This window comes from Falco punctatus (genome assembly GCF_963210335.1).
Source record: "Falco punctatus genome assembly, chromosome: 2".
NCBI lineage: Eukaryota > Metazoa > Chordata > Aves > Falconiformes > Falconidae > Falco > Falco punctatus.
Window position 1 is genome coordinate 118,572,697 of NC_137581.1, and position 22,384 is coordinate 118,595,080.

Consider the following 22,384-nt stretch of genomic DNA (forward strand, 5'->3'; position numbering starts at 1 on the left):
GGTTACTGATTACATCAAATATAAATAAAGTCTGGGGCTACTGTTATTTCTAGTACAAAATTACATACTAAGGAATTAGAAGACATTACAGTTGTAAAGTGAGTGACTCCTAAACTAGGAAATCTCAGAGTAAAGTAATTAATCTCCTCCTACGTGTGCACTGTATTTCAGTCTTTAATTATCAAAGCACTGCAAGAAGATCACAAAACCCCACAATGAAGGCCATGATGACCCTAAACCCTAGAGTGAAAAAAACAGAGACTTCATGATGCTTTTTTTTCCCCCACAAGCAACTTTATGATGCATTTGTTTCCATGGGAATAGCGCTTTGTTGAAAGAACGGAATAGTTACCCAGTACTTCTTTCATCCTCCTTTAAGCGTGGGGCTTCAGGTCTTATTTACTACACATCATGTAAAGCTTGCCCGGAACATATATATAGTTACTTGTCTGCTAATAAACTTCCTACTACTATTCTGACCTATCCCAATACTTGACCATGTTGCAAGTATCACAGAATTTATTTTTCCAGTATTCAGGGGAGTAAAAGTAGTAGCAGTATTCCTCTTTTACCCATGGGACAAGAAAGATAGACATGTGGTTCAAACTACTGAATGCCCATCAATTTTGTCAGCTCAGTCTGAGATACACAGAATGATTTATTCAGGCTATTTACACATTTTAAAAAAATCTTAGGACGTTTACATAAGCTTTTATATATTCAAAGCATAGCTACCATCAAAGTGAATAGGAAGAGGAAGTGTTGAGAGCTCGTGCAAATCCACTCCCAGATGGATATCAAGGAAATAAAGAAGACACATTTAGGTGATCATCAGTGAGACTGTGATTTTTAGATGATTTGTCTTGCATTCATCCCAGCAGGACAGTGACAAGCGTAGGAGTGGGATCTAGTTCATCAGCTTTGAACTACCACACCTTTCCTTTTCCTGCTGGCTGTAATCAACCCTTCCCCACTCCTGTGCCTGGCCTGCTCACCACAGACATGATTTAACTGCTGAACACAAGGGTTCATGTGGTGGTGGCAGAAAAATTGTACCCTGAAAAAGGGTAAGGCCTTAACACAGAATTAGAAAAAGGGTTAAGACTTGCCAGAAATGCGGTAAAGCCTTAAGGCAGAACTTGTCAGCTGTGGAAACTTCACAACCATGTAATAGTAAGAAAGCTTAGCAATAGATGAAACAATGTATTTTTTCTTTAGTTCTGCCATTTAAAATTTAAGATTTATTACAACTGAATAACAAACAGCAAGTAAATAAACACAAATTGGCTTTAGTCAAGAAGCCATTGTGAAAAATGCATCTACATCTTCACAGTGTCAGGATGCCAATTGTAATGGCAGCAATGGGAGCACACCAGGGAACTTGGTGTGCTGAGGGGATTTTTTTTGAAAAAATTTTTAAGGAATGGTTGCTTAAAGAATATTTGAGTGAGATGACACCCCAAATGTCAGTGCTGGTGGGCAGGCAATGCCTTTGGGGTGCCAGCTCCAGCCCTCCTCCTCAGTGGCCTCAGGCCTGCAGGGCCAGAGACTGGACAGGGCATGCCTCATGGCAGCCATTTCACAACACATTCTCCACCCCTTATTCCTCTGACTATTTCTGTTAAACCCAACAGGCAGCTTACACTCCATAGAGCTTTGTGCGGCCTACTCTGCTGCCTGGCTGGGGTGGCAGTGCCTGTGGGCCCAGCGAGTTGTACCCCAGAGAGCCGTAGCCCCAGGGAGGGAGCCCTAGCCCCAGGGAACCCTAGCAGAAGCTGGCATTTACTTTACCTCAAGCGGCTCATACTATTTTTTAAATATTAGCTTTCTGCCGCCGCCAGGCCAGCACCCTGCGGGCCAAGGGGTGCTCCCCTGCGCCCGGCACCCTTCACAGCGGCTACCCGCTGGGCCGCCACGTTGGCTCCTGCAGCGGTCCCGCTCAGCGCCCGGCCCGACACAGCCCTGCGCCCGGCCCGGGCGGCGGCCGGGAAGCAACACGGGCACCGCGGCGGCCGCCAGCCCCCTCAGGGCCGCGGCTTGCCGGGCTGCACCGCCCTGCCCCCGCAGCCAATGGGAGCTCGCGGCGGGCCGTTGTTGCTAGGTGAAGTAGCGGCTTTGCGCTGCATCTAACCCCGACCCCATACCCAATGGGAGGACTGGATGCCGTTTGGCTGAGGGAGGGCGGGAGCTTGCAGTACGAAACAGCCAATCAAAATAAGAAAACTTCCCACTGAGCATTCGGATAGGCTGTGCTTCTGAACTGACGTGGTAAATGCCCAATTCGAGCAGCGGAGCGGAGACGGCAGGGGAGGGGGGTGGGAGGCGTGTGTCAGTTCCGCGACGCGGTTGAGGGACTTCCGTGCGCCATGGACTTCGACGTAGACCGGTATCTGCGGCAGAGCAATGCCCGCTTCCTGGCCTCCATCAACAGCATCTTGGAGCGGGTGAGGGCCCGGTTCTTGGGCAGGGGCTCTCGTCGCCGTCCTGCGGTGCGGGCCGGGGGTGCTCATGTCGCCTGCGGGGGCTGCCGGCCGCCGCAGTGCTGTTGCCTCAGGAGCGCGGCCAGCTTGACGCTTTCTCTAGCCAAAGTGGCGCATGGCGTGGTCTGGCCGCCTTTGTGCGCCCCGCTGATCACCTCTGGAAGGTCGCTAGGCCGCACGGCCCTCTGCATGCCTCGCCTTTGGCAGCGGCACTGCTCTGCTCGTCCCTTCCTCCTCACCGCCTCTCTCCTGCTGTCAGTCCCGACAGGTTCTGTTCTCTTTCTGTACACTAATTTGCATTAACTGACAGGGAATTCTCTTCTTCAGTTAATTACGTGTGGTGTTAACAAGCTCTTACTATTCCTGGCTACCAGAAGCAGCTGTCACCCAGGGCCTCGTGGAGCTTTGCGGTTTGTGCTGAGCCGTGTGCTCCTGTGCCTTGGCATGAGTAAGCTATAAGAGTTAGCTTCTTGTATGTGTCCATAAAACTTAGATCTGGGATTGCCAGTATTGAATAAATGACTTAATTATAAATCCAAGTTGCCATTGTAGTGCCCTTAATATAAAGTAGCTAGCATTAGAGGAAGTACTTTCAATGAAACCACAGAAATAAGTGAGGGGCTCCCTCCACTAATCCTCCTTACTTTAAAGCATTTTTGTGTTAAAAATGTGGGAAGCATGCACCCCCATCCAGATGTGTATGGATTTATTCAGGGATGTCAGCTTTACTGTTCAGCGAAATGTTTGTGCTAATGTCTAGTTGCTGGCATAAGGCTAAGTCTGCCTCTAGAATGTTTTTCCCATCTAGCGTTAGATAGGTGGTTTTACATGGCATGAGCTTAGGTCTATGCTAAGTGGCTCTTTGCAGTTACTACAGAGGAAGTTTAGAAGAAGCTCGAGGGACTTCATGATGTTTGGAGGCTTTGAAGCCCCATTTTTGTCAGTGACTGGCTCGTGCCTTGAAATTGAATGACTCTCATACATGCCTAAATTGTGTGTATTTCCTCTAGGAATTAATATTCCCAGATTGCAGACTTCCAGCCAATAAAACGGCATACTGATAATTCATGTTTTGGTCAAAACAAAATCGTCTAAAACCAATATTTAAAATGCATGTTAAAAACATGGCGTTCATCATTTATTCTAATTTTTAATGGTCCTTTTTGTTTAGTATAATCACCCTTTTGAAGATGATTTACTTGTTTCCATGGAAACTCTCACTTATGATACACCTGATGGTAAGAACTTCTTAAAGCTTCAATACTTACGTGCTGTATGTTTAGACTTAGTAAAGTGTGCAACTGTTGGCAGGTATGACACTTAATTGCAACAGATACTACGTTTTGGCCACTTAAGTATGGCATTTCATTTGTACACTTTGATACATGCATATAATACCTGGCGAGTTTATTTACATGTGCCATTTTAGTCCATTGCGTGCTCTGTTTTAGACAACAGGAAAGAGTTATTAGCGAAGATGAAGATAACAATTGTTATCCTCACTTCAGTGATAATAAAACCCAGTTGAACATTTCATTTCCCAGTAAAGCCACCAAGATACTAAGTCACAAGTCCCACTAAACTACCAAGCAATGTATTATAGAAAAACAGAGTGGGCTTTTTTTTGTTTGGTTTGTTTTTCTGCAGTGTTTTGGTTTTTTTTTTAATTTGTTTTTTTTTCTTCTTTCTTCACAAGAAGCTCTCTGTAAGCATTATCAACTCTATAATGGATTGCCAGTTATAATGAAACACTGGAAAAAGATGACATGGCACAATGTGGTACGGATTTACACTAACCACATGGGAACATTCAATGAAAAGTTGAAGAGGCTACCCACCCAGTTCACACTTGACATAACAGAAATTTACCTTCAGAATAAGTGGGGGTGAAACTACACGATCCATTCATGCATATCACCTTCCTGCTAGTATCTCCATTCCTTTCTTTCCCCCCTCAGTCTTCTCTATTTTGATTATTATTCTTATAAGTCATCCAAATATTAGTATCTTGGTGGCTTTACTGGGAAATTAAATGTTCAACTGGGTTTTATTATCACTGAAGTGAGGATTACGATACACAAATTGCTGTATCAACTCTTGTATAGTAGAACTTAGTGGACATTCACATTAAGTGAATTTACGGTGTCAAGCCCAATGTAATCGCACCAAATATGATTTACTTTTTAAAGGCTTTTACAGACTAACAACTTGCATTTTTTATATTGTTCATTGACAGAGGGAGGAAGCATGCATATAGCACGGTAAAAGTCTTGGATTTGTAAAGGCTTGGTTATGCTTTTTGTGTAGTAACCTCTATTCAGTGCATAAGGAATATGGATCTCCATCCTCTAAAGCCTTAATTATGGCTTTATCTAACCTCGGATACCATGTTGTCTGCCTGGATTAAATAAAATTTAAAAAGTAAAATAATTTGCTTTTTCCCCATCTTTGTAGCATCTGGGGCTATAATACTGCTTGGATTTTAGCTCAGTGTTGTTAGACTCAGCATGTGATTTTTATTTTGGTTTGGTTTTTTACCTGACTTCTTAATTAACTTGAAATTACAATATTCTTTTGGGTTACTTTCCTATAAACTTTTGTTTCAGCAATTATATTGGACGCTGTTCAGATTTGATAATGTTTTGTTACTATGTAATACATTCTTCCTAAATGTTTATGTTTGTTGGAATGATAACTTGGTGTTGATAGTGTTATACGAAAAGCTGTGTAGCTGTGTTTATATTGATATCTCCTCTTATTTCTAGGACCAAAAAATTGGGAGAATGTGTCAACCAAGGAGGTTAAAGAATGGAGGGAGAAAGTACTTGAGGTATCTTAACAGTATAGTCCTACTTTACAGTCAAAAAGTAGAAATATTCTTTTTTTTATACGTATATATAGGAAAACTTTCTGATCTTGCTGTGCCGTATAGTATTTGCAAGAGGCGTTACTCAGTGAGGTAAATGTCCAATGTCTGCTTTAAAACAGGGTTTTAGGATAGATTGGTCAAGACTGTCAGATATTTACCAACAGTTAGCACCACTGGTAAACCTAAAATTATTTTTTTAAAATGCTCTCTGATGGGGACACATACTTTTGGCTCTCATCAGAATGTTGTCACTGAAGTTACTGTGCATTGAATTAATTTGTCTTGCTTCAGATGATCAGCTTTTCAATTCCAAAGAGCTTACTGTTTTTCATATTTAGATTTTTTTTTCTGTGATAAAATGCTAGAGTAATTAAAGTATCTTTGCAGTCTCAGCACTTGATTGTCTGACATGCTAAAGCCATTACTGTTATCGCTGTATGATTTGTGTCTTTTTATTCTGGGGATTTACATTAAACACGCAATTGCTTATTTTTCTGTTTTTTGAACTCCCCCATAAGAACTCAACAGTGAATTTTACCAAAATCTCAGTGTTTCTTAATGTAACTGTCAAAAGGCACCTTGCAGCTTCATTCTGAGTATCTGCCTAAAAAGCTAAGCTGTGTAGTGTGCCTTAGTAGTTAACACAGAAGCTGTTCCTAACCCTGCAGACTGAGGGGGATGAGGAGTGAATTTCAGACTTGGAACAAGAGTGGATTTAATGGAGGCAGAAAAGGGACTGCATTTGCCTTTTCTTTCCACTCCTGGTAATAACTTGTGCGTCATCTACTGAGCATTGCTGCACGACTTTACAGACTAAATCCATTGAGGACTGTAAGAGCAATTCTTTTGTCTTAGCCTCTTACGTGGGCTAAGGTAGCTACAGCTTATGTTCTTGTAGTGATTTTAGTAGCATCAGTATGGCTAGAAGTTTTACCAAGTGTTTGGCTTTTCTGGTCAGGCCACAGGAAACCTGAAGGAAACTGAATAGTTATTTTGGAAGTGCCTAGTTATGAGATGCGTATACGAAGGTAAATAAAGGCATTGGTTAAAGTAACATTACTGTTCTAAGATTCTTCTGACTTTAGTTTTTTTTTTGTACCTATTTCTAATTGCAGTGTAATAGAGAAGGTCGAAGGAATGCAGGTAAAGTGTTTAAAAAAATAAGTGCTATAAATTATCCTGTCGAAATACTCTTGACGAATAGAAGATGTCCTGGCTTTATGTCAAACTCTTTCATGTACTCACTAGAATAATTGTTAATGGTCTGTGTCCAAACTAAAGGGAAACGTGAGGGATTTTTTCCAGGACTTGTCCTGAGCAAATTAGTAGTTTGTATTTTCTTTAAGTAAATGGTGGAAGAGGGGATACCTTTATTAACTCGTAGATGATACCAAGTAGGAATGACCGCTGTGAAAGATGGTCTGACAAACTGGGGCTAAAACTCAAAGAAAACTTTGTGTAATTTCATGCAGAGAAGTGCAAAGTAATAGACTTATGTAGGGATAATCAAATGTAGGAAGAGGCAATTTTGAAGGCTGGTTGAGCCAACCAAGAGCATCACTCTGTTGTGAAATAGTGCACACTGCAATAGAAGATTGTACCTCATATGTAAAGCACACAAAACAGGTTTTCCGCAGTGTTCAACCATGTTAAAAGTCACGGTGGAGTACTTTGTTTTGTATTTGTAATATGGTAACTTGACTAGCTGGAGTGAGTCAGAAAAATAATTCCTAGAGCCACTGGTGATGGGACTTAAATGGAGAGGAAAAGCAAAAAAGAACACAAGGGCATCTAAGTTAAAATTTAGCAAAGCTTTCCAAGTGTAAACATAAGGAAGTCCTGAAATACGTTTCTCAGAGGTTATGGAGTTGATCTTAAGAATGGGTTAGACTTCCAGAGGAAAGTTAGGTTCCTGCTTTAAAATGGAAGAAGGAATAGATAACATCTGTAGGTTCCTTGTTATATGCTTTAAGCCTTAAGAAAACTGGAAATCTTTAGATGTATGCTTGACACTATTAAATAACCAGAAGAGTTTACAGGAGTGAATAATACCTGTGTGCCTGAGTTAGGTATGAGAAGTTTTCTCACCATTTAACCAAAAGTAAGAAGGTGCTTGTGATGTTTGACATCAATTTATCTGGAAAAAGAAATGCAGAAGAAAGCAAGGACAACAAATTCTGCATTAAACAGACAGTCTGGAGTGGGGTAAATATATCTGCTACAGTACTTGTATTATTTTTATTAGTTAAGTCTATCACGTGCATCCAATTGTGAGAAATCCCACTACACCTTTAGTATCAGCAAAGTCATATGTTTGGAGATACAGGTCTATTTTGGGAAAGATTAAATTTCTGTAGTTTATGCAGTATAAACAATAGATTTAAGCAATAACTTCTATATGCATCATAATCATATTCACTGTATACAGACTTGAGACATTGTAGCTTGTTGTAAATACCTTTTTTAAAATCTAATAAGGCAATGGTTAGAGATGTAACTTTTTTTCAGTAATATCAAAATACTTTTCAGTGAGTAATTTTAATAGCAACAGTATCTGGTTTAGAAGCTAATTGTGAAATAAACTTATGTGGAAGTCATGTTTGCAGATAGCTACTTCTGTGTGGGTCTAATACTTTTTGGGTTTTACTTAAATCTGAGTTGTGATCGTTAATGAAGTACAAAATATAGATTGAAGTGTAAAAAGGGGAGATCTCTGCTAAATTAGACAATTCTTATGTTTTAGATTTCTTCTGCTTCTTAGGAAATAAATGGGAGGTAAAAATAACCCACAAAGATTGTAGGTGTGTCTGTCTGTGCAGCAAGACAGGCACAGCAGTTTTGGAAGGCCCTTTTGCCAAAAATTTTTGAAAACATGCAATAGAAGTTTGGGGCTCTACTGTGCCAAGAAAAATGCACAAGTTTGCAGTTGTCTTCCTTTCCTAGAAGTGATACCACCTGATAAAGGGGCAAATTTTCTGTGATGCTTCATGGGTTAAGAAGAAAATCTGTAATATGATAGACAGACGTGAGAATTAGCCTGCTTTATGTCTAGAATGTTGTTCTGTCACTTGTCTATTCTTTGTTTCAGTCCTATGTATGTTCTCCATTTGTTAAATGTTTCTGTTAAAAATTTTGCAAAATAACTAAGTATATATACAAATGAAGGATTATTGACTTCAGGTAAAGCATTGATCTGTGACCTGTCAAGTTGAAATAGAATCATTTTTTTTCTTCCCATGCATGGTAAGAAATGTCAAAGCAACAGAGCAGTGATTTTGAAGAAGAGCGTTCAACAGTACATCAGGTATGGGCACCACACTGCATATACCTTCATAAAGCCTCTTTGGGAAAATGTATTTATATAGTAAAAACCTACAACATTAATTGTGAGCAGGTTGTCCTGTACCATAGCTATAAAGTTAGATTTTAAAGACGTACTAATTGCTGAATCAAGTGACTTTATTCTCCTTAAATAAGTGCTTCTGTAAAAAATGGAGGGCTTAAAGTGTTTTGCTGCAGTTCTGTCACTGCCATTCATCAAACTTTACATCTTACTAAACAGTTGTGTTGTATTTCCCCTCATGTAGTGCCCTACATGTAGTTGTATTATTTTAGGAAAGGTGTGTCTTTACTTGCCAGATGCATGTACATGTAAAATTAAAATCTTCATCTGGTTAATGGTGATCATCTGGTATACTTCCCCCGATGGGTTCTGTGCTTTGAGGTGGTGATGAATTCAAATTCTCGACTTCTCTATGTGGTGGTCTAATACATCTTGGTGATGGTAGAATCATGCAAGTGCTTTTTTAATTTTTACTATGTCCCTATTCATTTTGTTTATGTATGTTTCATATAATTACATATCCTCCCTCCCATTATGTTATTTGGGGTAAAAAATAATAGCAATTGTGTCGGCCATAGATTTCAGCTGAATTCTGTTCTTCGAAGTTTATTTAAAGGGAGAGAGAGCAGTTGGATATAGGCTTTAAACCACTGAGGGCCTTTTTAGTTAGGCAGTATGTGTGTCTAGCTTTTTTAATTATTACTTGTAAAATCTTTGGTTATCTAGAATAAGTTCTTTTGACTTCTTATCTTTTTAAGCAGAAAATACTCAGCATTTGAAGAGTGATAGGGGCAATCTGACTGGTCACTCCCAATTATTTGTTCTGCATAGATGGTAGTTAGAATTGTTTCATTTTGTTGGTGTCATTTTAACCCACGATGCACTAATTTTGTGATGGAACCAGACAAAATATATTTAGACTTTTTTTAAAAGAAATTCTGAAGAACATGATGTTAGATGTAAACATTTAGAAAAGGCTCCTTATCCATATAAATGAGCTTTCTATTCAACTGTCAAGACTTCTAGAAATAGAGCAAAACCCATATTTGAAATATTATCTGTGGATTGAGGTAGGTAATTAAGAATTGTTTGAAGTGTTCAGTGAAACTTTCCGTATACACTGGAACACAGAGAAAATCCTGCTTTCAGTACATACTGATAAAGATCTGGTGATTAGAATTCATGTCAGCTGGTTTTTGCTCTTGTATAATACCTTCTCCTTGCATTATTTGTCTAAATATAGATGGGCTAGAAGGAAATTAGTTTTCCCCATTAAGTAATGAGATGTGAATCAAGACAAATTTATGTACAGATTTGTTAGTAAAGATGGTGGCATCTGGACATAGTTTGGGGAATACAACTGGGTTTCTTTCACCATCACCCCAAAAAAATTGAGCAAGTAGTGAAAGCAGAAAATTCTACAGATGAGTTAATATAGCTTACACTAACAGGTCTCAAAACTGCTTTCATTTGCTTTTAAGGAATCTCCTGAGAACTCTCGTGTGGATACATCTGACATAGGTGGGGGTTTTAATTTACTTTGTAGCTATGTATTTTTTAACTTTTGAAGAAGATTGCAAATAATCTTTTTGTAATTTTTTAGTACAGTAAAAATAATTTTAATACATGTTACTTACCCTTTCAGAAAGTAGAGAATAGGAATAACAAGAGACTGAGCTGCTGGTAGTATTATGAAATCAATATCCACGTTCCTCTTTAAAAATCTTAGTTCTGAATCCCTGATAAATTGGAAAGTCAATGTGGAATACGTTCAGTTACCTTTTGTTGGCAAAGGAACAGTGACATCAAGACTTTGGTGTAAATGGCAACAGAAGCTTTATTAATAATTACAATATATACATTAATTTGTAATGGTCTGGTAAACAGATATTGCATTCAGCTGCAACAGTTAAGTCTTCACTAGAGTTTGTAAATACTTTCAGCATCAGCCTTGTGGTCTGTCTGCAAAGTTTTGGGTGGTTTTGACCTTGTATTGCCAAATAGTTATTTGATTGTATTAATTACAATCTTTGAATGGCAGTTTTTTTAAATATTTGAAATTTGTATTACGGTCTCTTGATTCTTGTGCATATAAAACCTTACTATTTGGCACAAATTCAACTGTGGCTAGGTGGTAATCAGCATTTAATGATTAAAAGCACAATTGCAGAAAAATATGGTTAACTGGTGTTTAAATATTCTGCTATAAATTAGATGCTTCATATGCATAGCTGTCTCCAAGGCAGATACATCTTTTAGGTAATGATAGTGTATTGAGTGCATCTCCGGTGAAATTAATTCCTGTGTTATAGGTCAAATTTTTCAGAGGGAAAGGTGGCGGTTTTAGTTTTTCCTTTCTCTTCTGTACTTGAGGAACAGAGGTGTTCCCAAATTTCCCTTTTGGCTCGTAAAAACACTCTTAAGATTCCCTGGAGAAGATACTTCACTTTTTTCCATTCTCTGCTGTGCCATGGTCCTCTGCTAATAACTAATGTTCCAGTGATTTGAGGTATGATTGGCAATTTACTGACGACATATTAAAATTGCACTTTTATTAGGTTTCACACTTAGAAGAGTATTCAGCTTGTGTACAGGTCAATTCATTCTGTGATCTGAGCTGTTTTCTAATTTGTAATTGGTGTGATTGAGTCGGCCATTCCTGGACGCTGGAGTTAGCTTTATTTTAAGATCTTCCCATTTCTGTAGCGGTTTAATCTGTGACCATTTAGGGAGCATCCTGCTAGTTTTGTTCCTGATCTACTGGAGAAAGAAGACTGTATGGCAAGAGTTTTGACTGTTACAACAAATTGGAGGCTGAAACTTTTCCAAAACAAAACATCAATATTCTTAGTGCTTCCTCCATAATTAATTAATGCTTAGTAACTGTTTTCCTGTGGGTAAAATGACCATAACTTTGTATTACATTAATCATGTGGGAGGAAATTTGGGTAATCTGACAGTTATGGGTTTCCGTTCTAATAAAATAATTATACTGGCACCAGGTAGTCTGTCAAAGCCAACCCTCTGATTGCTCCACGCTTTCACCAGAAGATGCAAAATAGTATTATCTCCCACAGAGGTGGCATTTTGTTATCCTAGCTCTATGGCAGCAGCTGTCCACAGAGCTCTAGGTGATGATTGCACTGACAGGGAACAAAAAGGGGATTAGCTGGAAAAGATTTTCATTCTGGTTTTAGTAATTTAAGAATAGCATGAAGAGGCAGTGATGTGGTAGGTATCATAACCAATATTTTTTTTCTTTCATTTGTATTCCTTTTCAGGGTTATTCGCCTTTTCTCTTTCCCTCCCTGCAGTGAACGCAGTCATGGGACAAAGATAGAACAGCCAGGGAAATTCAGAAACCAGGGGTTACAATGCAGTCACGTGTTTCACGATTGTAAAAGACTGAGGCTTTAGCTAATGATGAATTGGAAGGTCTGGCTACATCTAGCAAAAAAAATGTTTTGTTGTGTTTCATTCACAAAAATAACCAATGAATACCTAAATTTTGAGTTGGAAGATTTGGACTTGCTATATTAAAAAATATTCTCAAGTCTGTCTTATTTCTCATCTTGGCACTTCTAAGGCAGTCTTGACAATAAGAAACTATGAAAAGGAAGTGTGATAGAAGGGCTTTACTATCTTTGTTGGGATATTTGGGAATGTAGTGGGAAATAAGTGGACATGATACTTTAATGAGCAGTGCTTTGAAAATATTTCACACTCTGAAATTGTAACCATTACTTCAAGATTTAGGCTAACTAACAAGTTATCTTTACTCTTTGTTTCCCTCAAGTAATTTATGAACTAGAAACCATGTTTTACAATTAGACTTGAAATGGAAATGTAGTACGCATAAAAAGTTTTAGTGTAGAAAAGAGTTTTCTGAAATGAAACCAGTTTAGTCAATAAATTATATAGTGTGTGTTTAAAAACATTTATGTTTTGGTATTTAGTATTTATCTTCAAATTGTAGATGAAGCAAGTGATGCTGGTAAAGTTTCAGTAAGAGGAAAGTTTGGAGACGTCCACTTCCAGGTAAAAATTTCTGGTGTCTAATGTTATGAAACAATTCAGTAGAAATGGTTGAACTATTTCAGTAGCTTACACATGCCTGATGAGTTGGTGCAGTCAGCAGAAGACTATGTAGTCTGTATCTTAATTCACATTTTTAGTAAGTATAGCAAATGAGATGTTCAATAAGTTACGTCATAAAGACCAATATGAAGAGATATTATGTCCTAACAGAAAGCCATACAGCATATTGCAAAGAACAGGTAACCCTAAAAAAGGCTATTATATGTATGGGAAAAAAAAGTTGGATTAATCACAAAACAAAAATGTGATCGTTCACCTGAGAGTCTGGCATAAACAAGTAACATGCTTTGTTTAAAAAAACCCACAACTTAATCTGAAATAATGGCTACTGTAACAAAAGCAGACTATAATCTTCTGCTGTTGTTTCCCAAACCAGACTATGGGTATCAGGGCTGCCCAGAGCAGTTAAAAGAGAACACACTTTGTGCATGCAGCCATTCTCATCTTGTGGTCTGCTTGCTCCAGTACAATTACCAAAAATTTTACTTACTTTGCTTACTTGTTTAGCATAGTGCTAAGCGTTGTCACATCTCTGACATGTCTCTGACAACGGCTAACATAAAATGCTTCACAAAGCAAGAGTTCCACTAGTGAAGAATGTTTGCCATTTGTAACCAAATGCTTTTAGATGTTACACAGAGGTGTGTTACAGAGTAGACCTTAATTTGTATATGAATTCATAGGATGTTAATAATGCATATAAAGATTTGCAGCTGTAATTACTAGTGCTTTGTAACCGAACACTAGGACCTTTTCCTTTTTTTCTTTTTCTTTTTTTTTTTGTTTTGTTTTGTTTTTATCAGTGGATCTCTTGAGGCAGTGTGTGCTTTTCCGTGCATCAGTAAACTAGCTAGTTATCTCCTTTATTTGTCTTCACATATAGTTCCTTCCTGGGATATTTTTTAACATAAACTTATTTTTAATATATACATTTTATGCTGGTTGGATAACCTCATCGGAATAATACTAGTTTGAAGCAAATCTAAGTAATAACGTTGGGGTTTGCCAATGTCAATAAATCCTATGTGTTTTAATTAAAATTCTTTTTCCTCCCCTCTAAGAATCTGTACGTAGGTGACAGAAATATTCAAGAAAAAGCAAAAGTTCAAGTGGATATGATAGTACAAGTGGACTGTGCTAGAAAAATTCCCAAGTGGATGACGGTAACATACTTCTGTTCCAAGTTATTAGCTAATTAGAATAAAATAAGAACTCTTTGTGCACCACAGTGAATTCTAATACAACTTCTCTACTGTTCCATCATTGTTTCTCTCCTGCTTGCTGTCTGTGTAAATAAACACAGTATCTCAGATCTCTTGACAGCAATGATTCGTAAGAAACAGAGCAGACTTTACCCATTTTTTTTAATTTTCTTTTTTACTTTTATACTTTGTGTTCTTTGAACCCTGATGTGTGAATCAGTCTTCACTTTAGTAAATTTTCAGAAAAGTGTAAATTTGAGGTTTGTAGAGAAAAAAAGGAGTTTTAGCTTTATTTTGGTTTGGGGGGTTAGAGGGATGGGGGGGCAAAGGGTCGTGTTAAATGGTACAGCTTCTGTTTACTGCTGGAGTTGCCAGAGATATGTAGATCATCCAGATATTCTGATTCGGGTTTGAATTCTCAGATTTGGGAAAGGGGTTAAAACGTAAAATATGTAAAATGTTGCAAAGATGATAAATAGCTTTCCATAAACTAGTAACTCCTAGGAATTCTTACTGAAGTCATAGACTAGATGTTTTCCTCCTTGTCTGAAATTTACTAAGCCCATTAAGACCATAACTCTGTACAGGACCTAGCATAGTGAGAAGAGAGTAGGAGTCACAAATAAGGTTTTGATGTTACCTTTAATGTGCAAAAAATTCAAGCTGTTAGATTATGTCATCTTTTTTTTCTTTGTTTTTCAGATAGCACCTCAAGGTTTGTTGGAAGGCCTTCATTTAGCTTCACCAGCACAAGAACTGATCAGTACAGCTGAATCTTTTGGGTGTTGGTCAACTATGATAGTTACAAAATGTGGTTTTATTAAAATTCATTAGAAATAAATATTTAATTTATTGAAAACACAGAGGCATTATTTATCCAACAGACAAGTTCAGCATGCTGGATTCTTGATGATGTGGGTTTGCATATGGCAAAATGTATTTGAAACACAGGAAAAAAAACCATGTATTCATAAAACCAGCTTTTCTTAAATAGCCTCAGGAAGAAAATGCATAGTTAAAAAATTCAGCAACATTAAGCTCAATTAAGCATACATTTTTTGGTTCTGCTTATTTTAAATTCAAGAAATGTAATGAATAGCTTTGGGTCTGCTGCTCACTGGTACTGAAAGTGGTACTTCACTAGTAAGATTGCTTTCTTCAGAAACTCTCAAGACTTGATGCAAACCTAAAATAGAATTTTGATATAAATATTTCAAGTCTAACAACTACAAGAAGAATTACCTTCATTGTGCTTTATGGCAAGCAAATCTGCATTGGTACTAGCCAAGTACAAAGCTTTCAGCTAATATAGAAACAGAGTAACAAAACCTGCAGGATAAGGCTGTTTGTCCTGGTCAGAAATCAAAGAGCAATGCAGTCTGCCCCTACAGTGAAAATATTTTATATCTGTGTATTAAGCCATTTTAAAATACTTTTTTCCAACACACATGATTTGTCTTCTATAGTATGTTAATTCAACATGGTTAGGAAAACCATTTTTCATTTTTTCTTAATGGGTTGTATGATAACAGTGTACATTTTTAAATGTATATATACACATTTATACATCTATGTAGATGTGCACATATATACATATAATAATATACAGATTTTTAACCTGGCAAAAAAGCTTAATGAATACACTATTACAGTAAAACTATCTGTACCACATGTAATTGTTTCTAAGTCATGTAATACATTACTGGGAGTGCCCTAATAAGTTTGGGATTTTTTTTCTTCTTCTGGTTTTGTTTTGTGATTCTTTTTTTTTTTGAATAGGCAACCAAGCTGCTGTTTGCAGAGAGAAAGGAGAGTTGTCCAATGAATGTTCTTCATCCAGACCTCTGCAGTTACCATCTTCTGATGTTTCCAATTCACTGGATACAATAACCATACCCAGGCATCAACTTTCTCCAGAACTAAGTAAAACTTGCTGTGATAGTACCTTAGGAGATTACCAGTTTGCAGATGATGAATGCTCCTTCAGCAATGTAACTCTTGCAGACTTGTATCCAGCGATGGTAAGGATACTCACGAGGCTTATAAAAAGGGAGTCTCGGAGAAGATTGTTAAAATACATGTTTGGATACTCAAGACATAAAAGATGGTGTTCTAGAAGACCAAAGCTCAATGTCACTGTAGACAAAATAAGAGGGTTCAGACCTCTTAAACAGAGGCAAGCACTACTCAGCATAGGCGGCTGTAGAAATGAAGACGTCCAGGATCAGACTTTAGGAAATGAGAACAAAGAACTTCAGGATGGCAAGTGTTCCACTGATAATTTTTCTGGTCTGGTACCTTATTCTTACATTGATACAGATGAAATCAAAATGGACTACACTGACTCAAGTTTCAGATGTCATTTGGTATCCACAAAAGGCCATGAAGTCTCTAAAGTGACTGGTGCTCCTGATGTAGCTAGAATGGGAGGGGCTTTTCTAGCTGAAGATGAGATACAGACTGCTGTCTCACTAAAGAATTCAAAATGCAAAGAAAGTGAAAAATTGGCTTACAAATGTTCCTCAGAATACTGTTTTATAACATCTGCCAGTTCAGGATCAGCAGCGCTTCATCTGGTGAAAGAGAGTAAAACTCGAAATATTTACTTTCCTTATGGTGATACCTCAGAGTTGTGCTCATCTACTTGGAGTTCCTATGGCAGTAGTAACACTATTACACCTGTCACAAACTGTTCTCCTGCAAAAGCATCAAATACTTTGCTCATAAATGCTGAAAAAAGAATTTCTGAAGGACCAATTTCTTTCCAGTGCAAACACTCATTTTCCTCATTGTTTGTGAAGCAGAGTCCTTCAAAGATGCACCAGAAATGTGAAGATGCATTTGAAGAGCTCTACTACAGCTTGTGTCCCAAAGAAATCCAAAAGCCTTTGACATTGACAAGACCTCTTTCAAGTTCAAAGAACCTTGAAGAGAAAAGGTTAATGAAGCATCATTTAAGTGATTCTGTGAGGTCCAGTACGCGGTATGACAAAGAATTTGACAGGATCTATGAGCAGTTGCATAGTGAGGCTGTTCCAAAAATTCCTGGGTTTCAGAGAGCTTCAAATTTAAGGCAATACGAAGGAATACAAATGTCTGAAACTGTAAGTGCTCTTTGTAACTCACCTGTTCAAAGTTCAGCTTCAAATTTAAGGCAGTACAAGGGAATACAAATGTCTGAAACTGTAAATGCTCTTTGTAACTCACCTGTACAAACTTTATTTGCAATTCCTAGAGGTAAAAGACAACGAAATTCTCAATATGACCCTTGTCCACCAGTAAAGAGACTGAAATTTATACCGGAACAGTATTTTCCTTCAGCAAAATGTCAACAGACGTCCCACAGAACAATTGTCAATCTTCAGGCAGTTGGCATGGATTTTTTCAGCACGAGCAATGGCAGTAACCCCAGCTTTTTTGACATTCACAGCTGCTGGAGTCAGGTACTTGAGGCCCTTGTAAAAATAAAATTTATGCACTCTACTGATATTTGGAGAAGGTGTTAAAAAGAATGGATTAGAGCTGGAAGTTATTTAAAGTAGTGAGAGCATACTTCCACTGCTGTTCGATCAGTAGGGTTGTTGTACAGGTTTGAGGTGTGGGGGATCTTTATTTGCTAAAACAAAGTTGTATCGGGTCTTCTGGATCATGTGAGGAAGCTCACTGTATTTAATAACCCTGAAAATGATTATAAAACGCTCAGTAAAAGAATTTGTTACATTTTGATAGACTCTGTCACTGGTTAAAATAATCTCAAATGGTGACCCTGTTAATTAAGCTGTTGGCCTTCTGAAATGGTTATGCTTAATTCGTTTTATAGATGGACAAGGTGAGGTGAACAATTAAGCTTTACTGGGTTCCATTGGAATCACTAGACATGTTGATTTAAATGTTAAATCAGGCCCTTATTTCCAGATTCCCAGTACTTTCTTCTGAGGCAAGTTGTGAAGTAATACGTGTTTTTCCATCAGTGTAATCTGTTGATGCTTTATGTTCAGGGCTCTGGATTTCATGCTTCTTCAGGTGGAACTTTGCTTGCTATTCCTGGTACTTCCCTGCAAGGTTAGTTTCAGAGATTTTACTTTAGCAATCACAAGTATTTCTTTGAAGGGTGAATCTGTAGATCTCAGTAGACCACTGTGTAGGTGATGGCTAGTAATAATCAGTAATACTCAGTAATAATTGGTGTGGTTTAAGTGTTCCTTTAAATAAGGAATCTATACACAAAAGGGTTTCCTAAATGGTATGTTAACAGCTATTTAAGAAGCTTTTCTTTAGGTTAACTAGGACTTTTGCTAATGAAGTGTTGCTTATTATCCACTGTTTTTCTCTCTTCCTTATTTCAAGTTAGCTGTTGCTTCTACTTTCGGGATCTAAATGTTTGGCAAGAAATGCAGGGTTTGGTAATCCTGCACCTGAATAACTAAATGCTTTAGCTTAGATTCTTCTGCTTTACAAAAACTTGCAATTGAGTTGTCACATGGCTGCTGTCACTTGTGTAGGTGAATTAAATTATTAATCTGCATAAAAAGACTTTTGCCAATTCAGGACAGTAGATTTTTATTATTTAAAAAAACAAACAAACAAACAAAACTACATTAAAGATTTTATATGCTAATGTTTTAATTTCCTCTTAACAATCTGATTTTGTTTAAAGCCTGTTTATACCATAAGCTGTACTCTTTTCCTCCTAAGTTAACCACCAGTGTTTATTTCCCGTATTTTATTTTTATGAACCTTTGTCATTAAGACAACAAACATGTAAAGGAAAATCCTGAAGAAAATGACTTGTGACTTGAAATATTGTCAGCTGGTATACAAGAAGAAAATGGCAGAAGAAATGCACTTATTTGCATGGATCTTACCTTGTTACATTTTAATTATTGATTAATTGTAAAAAATGTGATTATTTGAGGTATACATCCCATCTGTCTTACTTTGCTGGCCTCAAATTTTAACTCGTACTTTATGTATTACATCTTTTCTGGTATTGACAGTTTCTTCTACCTTTTTTTTCAGATGATGTTAAATTATAAGCATTTGGAAGAAACCTAGCTTGTGCTTAAATGTACTCATCTTATAAAATACCATTTGAAATTAAGTTTTGTCGGAGCCTTTTGTATTAGATGAACTTAATAAGGAAATTGCTCATTGAAGTATTACTAATGTCTTAACAGGCTAATATTTCAACAACATACTGTAATGTCCATGCTACGCAGCATAGTTCTTAACTTTTTCATACTACTGTCTTTTATTACCAGAATCTGGGATTGCAGGTACCCACTCCAGTAGGCCTGGCACAATGACGAATTAACAGCTGTCCCAGAAAAGCCCAGAAGTACTTAACCAAAGGTAAGTGCCTTTTGAGAAAAGGCATTTCAAAAGAAATTCTTGCTACTCTACATCTATATTGAAAGGTAGGGAGGTTGTCACTTATACCTGTACTTCTAGAATGAAAATCGGCATGGATGCTTTGGAGAGCCCAAGCTAGTCAAACCTGCGGACTTGAACATGGGAAGGCAACTGTCTGTGGACAAAACTAGGCAGACTCCAGCATGGATGGCCAGTGAACACAAGTTAGTAAGATGTCCTGGCTGAATAGCTACTTTGGTCCTTAGTATGTGTTCCTTATAGAGGCATTTATTATTTTTAGATACAAGTATAGCATTGTTTTGTTTCTGGCTGTGTGTTTGAGCTAATGGGTCCTCTCAGACCTTTAGGCTGTGGAGAGTGCAGTATATTGCCATTTAAAAGGACTTCCAAAAGTCTTGCTTCTGTACAGTTGGGCATAGTTACCTGCATTTTGGGTCTGCGTAAAGAAGCAGTGGCTCTGTTTGGAAGGTATCTGAGATCCTCTTCTCCTGCTATTTACCACTGTTGGCGGTGTATTTAGATCTCTGGAAGGAGCATGCTCCCTGGATACTGGCTTACTACGTCTGCTTTTCCTAGAAGATATGTGACTTTTAAAGGATTCTCAAGTTTCAGATTTCTTGGATTTTTAATTGCAAACTAGTTTAATAGGCAGCAGGATTAAGAAGCATTACAAGTTCTCGAAACAGTTACTCAGTTTATTTTCCAAAACATTTTTGACGACGCTTTTTTGCCAAAAAGTCTAAGTTGGCACCACAAGATATGCTGCCTTCCCAAACTCAATCAAGAAGTATTTTAACTATGCTTGAGACGATCATGCAGCTGATACCAAATCTTCTGACAACATGCCAATTAAAATTTCAAAGGAAGATTGAATGCATATTTAAACTACTTGTGTGGAGAACTTAACCAGAAAAGAGACTGCATGATTTAAAGAAAAAAGTTCAGTTTAAGCAAAGATGGAATTATCACTTACAGGCTTGTATTACAAATTCATAACCATATTGATAAAGATTGTATTTGGATTATTTTTTATATAATGGAAGATCAGAGGCAAGCTGATGGGTACACAAGGATGTCTCTGTGATGTTGAATATGCCCACTTCGCTGAGTAAATTTCTGCTTGGTTTTTGGATTCCCTCTTTTTTTTTTTTTTCTCTCTCTTTTTTTTTTCCTGATTCCATACACAATAGCCCTCCCTATGAGATTAGTAATTGTTCTGAAGGAAAAGGTTTTCCTTTCCTTAATGCGTGTAAGTAGACAAGTTCGAGAAAGCATAGGAGATCAGGTTTTCTTGGAGTGCTTTCTTGCCAAGCCATCTGGAATAAAATCTATTTCTTTGTTCCATAATTACACAAATGCCTGTTTGCTAATTTGTAGCCAAAATGGACTGTCAGCTGGCAAGCTTCCTTAGGCCTGTGGTGTGATATTCTTAGCCTTCCATGGTTCCCAGGAGTGGAGCTCTTCTTTCAGGGCTTCAGAGCCCTCAGAAGTTGTATGCCTAAGCCATGTGGCAGAATGTTCTATGCTGTTATGAATGGTTGCGGAAAGAAAAGGAACACTGTCTTCCTGTCTGAAAATTAATTGCCTTTATCTTTAAGATGATTATGAAAGAGATATTTCAGAAAAGGAAATGTTAATGACTAACTTTTCTTCATCTTTGTGTGGGTGCTATCCTGCAGTTTTACAGCTCTACTTGATTGTCAGATGTAAACCAAAATAATTTAAAATAGATGTTAAAATAAATGTGATTTCTTAAGTAATATGCTAGGGAATAATTGTGTTCTCACTTGTATCTTTCTTTTTCAGGTATTTGTGAAGGCATTCAAAGATTACATCTCAAATTTTAATAGACTGAGACATTGAAATGACATAGGATGCAAAGTTTCCTCTCCAGCTGAAAGCACATAGGAATGCAGACAAGGAGGCCTGCTGCTGCTCACAGTTAAGATGTTCACATGCCTTGCTTTGGTGATTTGTTGCAGTTTGCTGAAACTCCGATGAATAGAATCAAGCATAGTATTTTTGTGTAATTTACTTTTATCATTGAAACAATTTTTGTCTATAGAGTATCCAGAAAGCTAAGCTACGCTGGTGGGAAAGACCAAAATCCTAGCATTGTCTTGGATGAATTCCTGGTCAAAACTTGCCAAGAAGTATTCATGGTCCGCTACAGAGAAAACACTGGTTTTTAAAGTTCAAGTTTTGTTATTTTTTTCTTCTTCCAAGAATCACATTATATGTAGTATACAATTAATCCTGATTTATACTTCACTGTACTGTAAATCTGGAGGAACTGGTTTGTTCCTTGTGACAGGGCTCATTTTACTCTCTTGGCTTTATCAGGTATTGGAGAGAATCAGGGTTCCTTTCTAAATTTATAGTAACTTTTAAATTTATCGTAACAGAATGGGATCTGTATTATGTTTTTCTCTGCTTATAAGCTTTGATTCTTAACATATTAGTAATAAGATAAGTAATACGTTCTTTCTGCTGATTTTCTGCCCATTCATGCTTTATAGTTACATCAGTGCTAATAGAAAAATTTAAACTGGGCTGAATGGTCCAAATGCAGTATTATACACTATGATTTGTAATACGCCTATTATGTAATTTTAGTGTTAAATTTTCGAAGCAGCTCGGCAAAGTTCATTCTTTCAATGTCATAAATTTTAATGGATTTGATAGTTATAGTCTGTGTTCTGACAAAATTCTACCTGACACAATATATATTTTAAATAAAAACCTTTTCTGAACAAATACCCGCTTTTGACATTTTAGTTCAGGTTTGTGAATTCTCAGGGGTTTGTATGCCTCCAGCAAATACATGAGTGCTATGGCAGGGTCCCACAGGTTTTCATTGCTGTGTTCTTGGCAAGAAGATTGTTTTAGTGGTAAGTGTCAGGTCGGCTACACTGTGTTTTATCATCATTGCCCGTTGTCAGCTTTCTGAGCTCCAGAAAAGGGGAAAAAAAACCCCAGATGTTTTCCTTTGACTTTACTCATTTCGGTACACACAGGA

General features: G+C 37.5%; 1 protein-coding gene across 6 annotated transcripts; it reads left to right on the forward strand.

The window, feature by feature from the left end:
- Nucleotides 1–1,766: 1,766 nt before the first annotated feature.
- HJURP (Holliday junction recognition protein) lies at nucleotides 1,767–22,122 on the forward strand. Of its 6 annotated transcripts, none has more exons than XM_080376169.1 (13): nucleotides 1,767–2,444; nucleotides 3,652–3,718; nucleotides 5,246–5,310; nucleotides 6,465–6,492; nucleotides 8,598–8,653; nucleotides 10,174–10,213; nucleotides 12,669–12,730; nucleotides 13,852–13,953; nucleotides 14,695–14,707; nucleotides 15,772–17,435; nucleotides 17,991–18,054; nucleotides 19,254–19,344; nucleotides 21,172–22,122. In XM_080376169.1, the coding sequence occupies exons 1-12, from the start codon at nucleotides 2,367–2,369 to the stop codon at nucleotides 19,304–19,306; spliced, it is 2,292 nt and encodes a 763-aa protein (XP_080232295.1). In that variant the 5' UTR covers nucleotides 1,767–2,366; the 3' UTR covers nucleotides 19,307–19,344; nucleotides 21,172–22,122. The 6 variants fall into 6 exon arrangements, with proteins under 6 accessions (XP_080232295.1, XP_080232296.1, XP_080232294.1 ...); XM_080376168.1 differs by having other exon boundaries at nucleotides 1,770–2,444; nucleotides 14,695–14,755; XM_080376170.1 differs by lacking the exon at nucleotides 14,695–14,707 and having other exon boundaries at nucleotides 13,852–13,966.
- The last annotated feature ends 262 nt before the right edge of the window (nucleotides 22,123–22,384 follow it).

Excerpts from the sequence above, each read along its gene's own strand:
- HJURP (XM_080376168.1), top strand. The coding sequence starts at position 2,367 with ATGGACTTCGACGTAGACCGGTATCTGCGGCAGAGCAATGCCCGCTTC. Across the intron at positions 3,719-5,245 it reads CACTTATGATACACCTGATG|GACCAAAAAATTGGGAGAAT; the intron begins GTAAGAACTTCT and ends TCTTATTTCTAG. Across the intron at positions 17,436-17,990 it reads TTCACAGCTGCTGGAGTCAG|GGCTCTGGATTTCATGCTTC; the intron begins GTACTTGAGGCC and ends CTTTATGTTCAG.